Below are 6,983 nucleotides of genomic sequence, written 5' to 3' on the forward strand. Positions count from 1 at the left end.
CAGGTTTATGGTGGAATATTTTGTAACAACTACTCTTATCATATCATTTGAGTAATTAAATGACTTCACCAAGACCTAACTGAGTCTACTAACTCATTAATGGAAAGTAAGCCTGTGGGGGCTCTTGAGCTATAGTGTTTGGACTGAATATCCATAAGAGTTTTCCCTACCTTGAACCCAAGGTGAACAAGTGGGTTCTGTGGATTCAACCTAGGAATGCAAATGAGTTGGGGGAGGTAGCCCAGAGGGCATGCTACATATGTAGATACATACAGAATGTAATAGAATGTAATGTAATGTAACCCTAATTGCCTAATGCAACGTAACCCCTCTTATAGCCAGGATTGTTTCATCTTTCTATATTTCATGCCTAACCAATTTGTTGTTCACCTGGTCTTACTTGTATGGGGTTTTCTTGACAAAGGCCCTGGAGTGGTTTGCCATTTTTTTCTCCAGTGGATCAAGGCAAACAGAAGTTAAGTTGGCCAGGGTCACACAGTTGGTAAGTGTCTGAAGGCAGATTTGAACTCAGGTCTTCCCACACCAGGCCCAGAGCAGAGGTCTATCCATTGAGCCATCTAGCTACCTCACCTAGCTAACAGACACACCTGTAAATTACTGTTAATTGAAAAGGCTTTAATATTTAAAGCACTTTTGAGATGAGAGAATTCTCTAAAGAATATCCCACGATGTCCCTCACCTCACCTCCCAAGATGTTACCACTTACAAATCAAAAGCAACACACCTTAAACTTCTTAGAGCCTGAGGGCTTCATTTTATTTCCTTTTAACTTATTATCGTTGTATTTTTGGTCTTACTCTGCCCTACTGTTACATACAATATTGGACACAACCACTGACAGCAACTTCTATGCTCCCCTTCCCCCAAACTTCCACACCGTCTTCAGGACTTTTTAAAGAAAAAGCAGTAATAATACAAATCTCCACCCGCCAGGCTAATGTGGGCATAGTCCGGGCAAATTTCAAGAGGGTCGGAGGTGCGGCGCTCACCCTCTACCCGCCTTCTTTGCCCCCCTTCCCTTCTCCTGGGGAGCCAGGTGCTTCCCTGGCGTGGCTAGCGCCCTAACCCGAGCTCAGGACTGACAGGCGCGGGCGCCAGTGGGAGGAGACAGTAAGTACCCCAGGCAGAACAAAACCGAAAGCTGCGGCCTGGAGTCAGCGTGGTCCTGGGAAGCGAGATCTCAGGGTGCAGGGCGCAGAGGAGGGAGAGGACGGGCAGAAAGCTCCCGGGAAGCGAAGGCGGCGCACAGGGCGTCCGGGAATGCGCCTGGCGCGTGTGGCTGGAGCCCCCCGCAGCTGCGGCAGCCAAGCCTGGCACTATGCTTCTCCAGCTGAGCGCGGCTTTTGATCTTCACCGGGACGTGGTCCCTTGGCTAGCCGAGCGTTTGTCTGCGGAGGCAGCTGCTCCTGTGGCTGGCCTGAGGGCAGGCTTAGGTGAGGAGAAGAGAGAGCGTGGCTGCAAACTTGTGGTGGTAGGGTCTCCAGACGGTTCGCAACTTTCCTAGTCTAGCTGTCTGCCAATCGCGGAATGGGGGTGGGAGTGCTGCTACCGACGGAGGGAGGAGGGTGCGCACCACGGACCTTTGTTTCCCCCCCAACCTCATCCTCTCGGAGGTTAAGGTTGAGCGGCTCACCTTGAAATCCTTATTCCCTAGCGCCTAGGGATGACCTACACCTCCGGCCCTGACTCCCGCTGGCATCCAGTGGAGGTCAGGGGAGGTCAGGTTCCTCTAATAGACGTCAGAGTTGTGCTTTTCCTAGCGGGAAACTTTGCTAGGCAGCAGCTGAATGAAACTACTTTAGAGGACTGTGCCAAATAAAGCAGCCCACACAATATGGAGAAAAAAGGGTAAAAATACACCCCTGAAAGAAATACACCTTTCTCCAGCTGCACAATCTGCACCCAAGTATTTGGGATATTTGTACCAATGATGTAAATAAGAGGTGTGTGTGGGAGATGTGCAGGACATCCTGCCTTAGAATACAGTTTCTGAGAGGGCAGGGAAAGTCTTTAGAGTAAATGTTGTGTATAGTGCCTAGAACATTTTGGGTGTGGACCAAATATTCATCCATGACCAAAACTACCAACTTGAAAACTCCTTTTATCAAGCATTTATTAAGTGCTTACTATGTGCTAGACATTGTTAGGTGCTGGAGATATTAATACAAAGAATGAAACAATCCCTGCTACTATCTGGCCACTTCCATTCTATCTGTGCTAATTAAAAATTAGGTGGCAATAAGGTGAGGAACTCCTTGCCTGCAGCTTTAATTTTTTTTCCTCCAGGAAGTATTGGCACAGATCGTAGACAAATGAGGTTTTACTTTTTCAGCTGGAACAAAAAAAAAAAAAAAAATGTCAGAGACTGATTGTAGGAGAGAAGGGAAAGATGAATTTCTAAGCCTTTTCTGCCATGAATCTATTTCTTCTTCATGATAGAGATTTTGGCTGACTTGGTTTCCACTCCAAAAGTTATTAGAGGATATTGCTGAATCATTTCCACTCTCTTATCTGAATCACTTCCACTCTCTTCCACTCCACCTTTTCATTTAATAGCACCCTTGGAACCTACCATCCCAACTAAACTGTTAATCTCAATTCAGTTAAACATTTAGTAAGCATCTGTTGTCTTCTAGACATTCCCTAATCTCAAGGAGCTTGAAATCTTACAGGGGAGTGCAACTTATAAAATGATAATTATAATACAAGTTAGAATGAGATGAGAGTATAGAACAAGTCAAGTAAAGAGAGTTAAGTAGGGAGGGAAGCATCTCTTCCTAGGAGGTTCAAGGAAGGCTTCTTATAGGGGAAGGCCTTGAAGAAAGGCAGGAATTTCAAGAGGTAGAGAGGTGGAGAGAATTGCTTCTGAATGCAGTCTAGACAAATGCATGGAAGTGAGAAAGGGAAGAAAGAAATCAGGGTAATAGTTGGCCAGTTTGGTTGGAAGGAGATTGGGTGAAGGGGAATAGTGTGGGGAAGATAGGATTGAGTCCCATCATGGTAGTGCCTTAACAGTTGGAGCATGGAAGGAGTTTGTGTTTATTCTCAAGGCTGTGAGGAGCCTCTCTGATGGTTTTGCATAGGGGAGTCATGTGATCAGAGTGCCTCTTAGTGCACTATCACTCCTCCCTATTCTGTCTGTTTTAGACCCAACTTGTTTTATTTAGTTTTCTATCACCCATTTCCCTGTTTCCCCTATTTCTTCCTTCTTATTCTCTTGAAAATACTTGATTACAATGACTTTTAGGGGTGAATCTCTTCATGTAGTAGGACTCTATTCCCCTGTAGCCACTATATTTTATGGCAAGAGATTGTAGATTTATGTTTATGTATTGAAATCTTACTTGTGGGTTTGCTTCCAATAAATACAGCAATAATGTAAGTTTGCTTAGTCTAATGCTTAACTTGTTTACCAGTTGCATTATTCTTGGATAAAACTTCTTTGGGGGGGCGGAGGAAGAAGAGAATTAATTAAACAAGTCTTTAGTATGGCAATATAAACTGCTTATGAAATTACTTAACCTGTGTTCATTCGAGGAGGCAGTTTGACATGCTAATAATCTGTAACATCACACTTGCTACTTGTCCAAATATAGGCTTTTACATAAAAAACTTGTTGCTATTATATTTGTCTGCTCAAAATATTTTTTCAGGCATTACATTTTAAAAATTAATAAGGATCCACAGGTCTAACTATTTTCAACCACAAAGTAACACTGTGTTTTAGCATATAACCTAGATGACCAAGTGACAGGTGACTGCTAATGAAAAGTTACAGGAAATGTGAAATACCACACCTTTCAATAATGAATGTGGTGATTGAAAAGCTACATATGACCCTGTTGAATTCTCAACTTGTTGAACTTTCCATGACTAAAAGAATTTTCTACTTGGGCATTATAGCTGTATTACTACGGTCAAGTCACTTAACCTCTCAGTCTGAGTTTCCTATTCTGTAAAATGGGGATAATAACAGGGTTGTCCAAAGGATTACATGAGATGATAAAGTGCTTTGTAAACTTTGAAGTGCTACATAAATATTTATTATTCATTATTATTGTTAATTCATTTATTTGAGAAGAATTTATTAATTTATTAATTTATTAAGCTATGCTAAATTCTGGGAGAGATAAAGAGATAAGGTCCCTGCCCTCAAGTTTATATAATCTATAGGAGAGATCACACAAATAATTATAACAGAATAATGTAACTATAACACAATAACTGAAATGCAATAATTTGATAATTACCTGAGAAAGTTACCGACAAGGTATCTTGAGAGTTCTAGGAAGAGTGAATAAAATTCTAGCTTGAGGAGGAATGATAATCACAGAAGATTTAATGGAAGCAGATGGCTTTGGAACTGGACCTTGAAAGACAGAATTTCAGTAGGTAGTGATGAGGATGGGGTGAACACTGGAGGCATAGGGAATTGGGTGGACAAATGACTGGGGGCAGAAAAATGTGGGATGGATTTGGGGGATGTCAAGAAATCCAGTTTAGCTGGAATGTGGAGCATATGGGGAGGAGAACTTTTCTTAAAATGAGAGTGAGATTGCAGAGGATCTGGGCAGTATGGACTATATTTGATAGGCATCTAGGAGCAGTGGAAGGTTTTTGAGTGAGTGAGTACTTCTGAATTGCAAGGTGGAGTAACTGGAAATAGGGAGACACCTAATAGGGGACTACTGCCAATGGTTCAGATAAGAATTGCTGAGTTGTGAGGACCCAGCTGGAGTTATGTAACATGTGTTTATAATAGTGAAATTAGTAATTGTTTTTTTCTGTTGAGGTTTAGCAGTCTGGGAGCAGGAACAGAGAGCTTGGGTGGTATGGATTTTATTTATGCCTAGAGTTGAGGATTAGGAGGGTGGAAAGTGGAAAGTCATAGAGCTGGTAGAATCATGGCAGTGACTGCTGTTGGTTTGGGAGTATGGAAGTAAGCAAAGCCAGAAATAGGGAGATGGGAAAATAGAGTCATGACAAAGGTAAAGAGTGGAACAAATTTAGTTCAATACAGAAAGGAAAGGCTTTTAAAAAAAAAAGCTGTAATCTGTCAACCAGATCTAGAGCTTAAATGTTGCCTATTAAATAGAGATGGCTAAAAAAGGGGGGCAGCAAATGGTGCCTGCCTTCTAGTCATAAAAAGTTGCCTTATTCAGAGAGATCTTCATAGATGCTTTTTTTTGGTAAATCTGCTTTATAGGCAGCATTTGGCCTCTGTACCTGTGAGTACTTTGGTCATTTTATGTTGGGAATCTGGTATGTGCCATGTCAGCCCATTTCAAAGGGTAAAAATATTTTTGAATTATGTTACCACTGTGTTTGTTTTTTCAGTCAAACTCAGAAGCAGCCTCCACCAACACTTCATGATTTCCTGTTTGTTTAATTACTTTTCCTTTATTATTTGGTTGAGTTTTAATAATCAAGTATGTGAAGGGTTCTTTGAGTATTCATTATCCAAGTCCGTGTAACTGGGAATTTTTTTTTGTTGTTGTTGTAGTATTGCCGGTGATTTCATTTGTGTAATGAATTACCAGAGAGGAAACTCCCTTTATCAATGTAGATCATCAACTGCTCTGTAACTTATAGTGTTAGAGTTTTCTAGAATACTAAAGTGACTTATTCAAATGGCCAGTATGTGTTCAAGGTGGGATTTGAACCCTAGTCTTTCTGACATGAGGCCTATAGCTCCTTTGTCAAGCCGCTTCTCGGTAAGGTTGGATAGGAAAGCAAAAGTCATCAGAATTTTAAAATATTCACTAAAGAACCGACCACTAAAATTAGTTCCTATTCATACAGCCACATCTTTCCTTATTGAAAACTAGTGTCTATGCTCTTTCCATATTTTATTGATCAGGTGGGCTTTTTAAAAGAATGATTTCAATATCAAAAGATTGAGTCCCTTGAGATAACTGATGAATCCTTTAAATATTTTTGCAATATGTTTGTTGCTGAAGTAAAACTTGAAGCAAAGGATGTATTTATCATACTGTTGGACAATATCAGAAAAATTATGTCAAGAAAATCACTACTTAGTCTTTGTTCATTCCAAGAATTAACAAGTAGATGCAGTTGTAGCCTAAATGTTGTTAAGTAGGACACAATGAATTAATTTAAAAATACTTTTTGGTTACATTTCTCAAGATAAAGTCTCAACAAAACATTTTTTCAATATTTGCTATGAATTTCCCATTTTAAGTGCATCCCTTTTATATATCCTTTGGTAAGGAGGACCTCCTTGGTTGTTGTCATCATAAAGAAATCGTGAATCATTTAAACACCAAGAGTAACTCAGCAAATATCCTAATTATTGCAAATATCTGCTTATAAACACTCATGTCAAAAAGAATCAGTGCTTTTAGTAGACTACAGGGTGCGTATGAATAAATAGTATAGCAACATGGTAGCCAAAAAAAATAATGCAATTTCAAGCATCGGTAATAGTGGCCTAGGGTCCAGAATGCAGGATTAACTAGTTCTACTGTTCTCTGCCTTCATCAGATTACGTAGAGAATTTTGCGTTTAGTTTTAGGCCCCTTTTTAGGAAGGCCATTGGCGATCTGGAGTACATCCTACCATCCCTGGAGGGGAACATGGAGACTGTGCAGGACTTCTTTTGATGGATGGATCTACTACAGAAACTGGGTATCCTTAGCCAGGAGCAGAGGGTGCTTAATAGAAACATGATAGCTGCCCTAAAGTATTCATGGGACTGTCTTGTAGTTGAGAGATCAGGCTTGTTCATCTTGGCCCCAGAAGATAGAACTAGTAGAAGTTGCTGAGTCAGATTGCAGTAAGGATAATTTTCTAGCAAGCAGAGCTATTCTAAAGTGGAATCTACTGCCTTAGAAGACAGTGGGCTGCTCTTTTTCAATTTCACATCTTTAAGTGAAGGTTGGTTGACCACTTAGGGTGTGTGTGTGTGTGTGTGTGTGTGTGTGTGTGTGTGTGTGTGTGTG

The 6,983-nt window shown here is 40.8% G+C and overlaps 1 protein-coding gene across 3 annotated transcripts in view; it reads left to right on the forward strand.

The window, feature by feature from the left end:
* The first annotated feature begins 759 nt into the window (after positions 1 to 759).
* Positions 760 to 6,983, forward strand: part of LOC138176039 (gamma-secretase-activating protein-like) — a 116,026-nt gene continuing 109,802 nt past the window's right edge. For all 3 annotated transcript variants that reach the window (XM_069106778.1, XM_069106779.1, XM_069106780.1), the window contains exon 1: positions 760 to 1,454. In XM_069106778.1, coding sequence (XP_068962879.1) covers positions 1,340 to 1,454 — 115 coding nt within the window. In that variant the 5' untranslated portion in view covers positions 760 to 1,339. The remainder of the gene's footprint in view (positions 1,455 to 6,983) is intronic.

The sequence above is a fragment of the Petaurus breviceps genome, unplaced genomic scaffold (genome assembly GCF_028583685.1).
Source record: "Petaurus breviceps papuanus isolate PSGF00001 unplaced genomic scaffold, PetGlider_PUasm1.0 80, whole genome shotgun sequence".
NCBI lineage: Eukaryota > Metazoa > Chordata > Mammalia > Diprotodontia > Petauridae > Petaurus > Petaurus breviceps.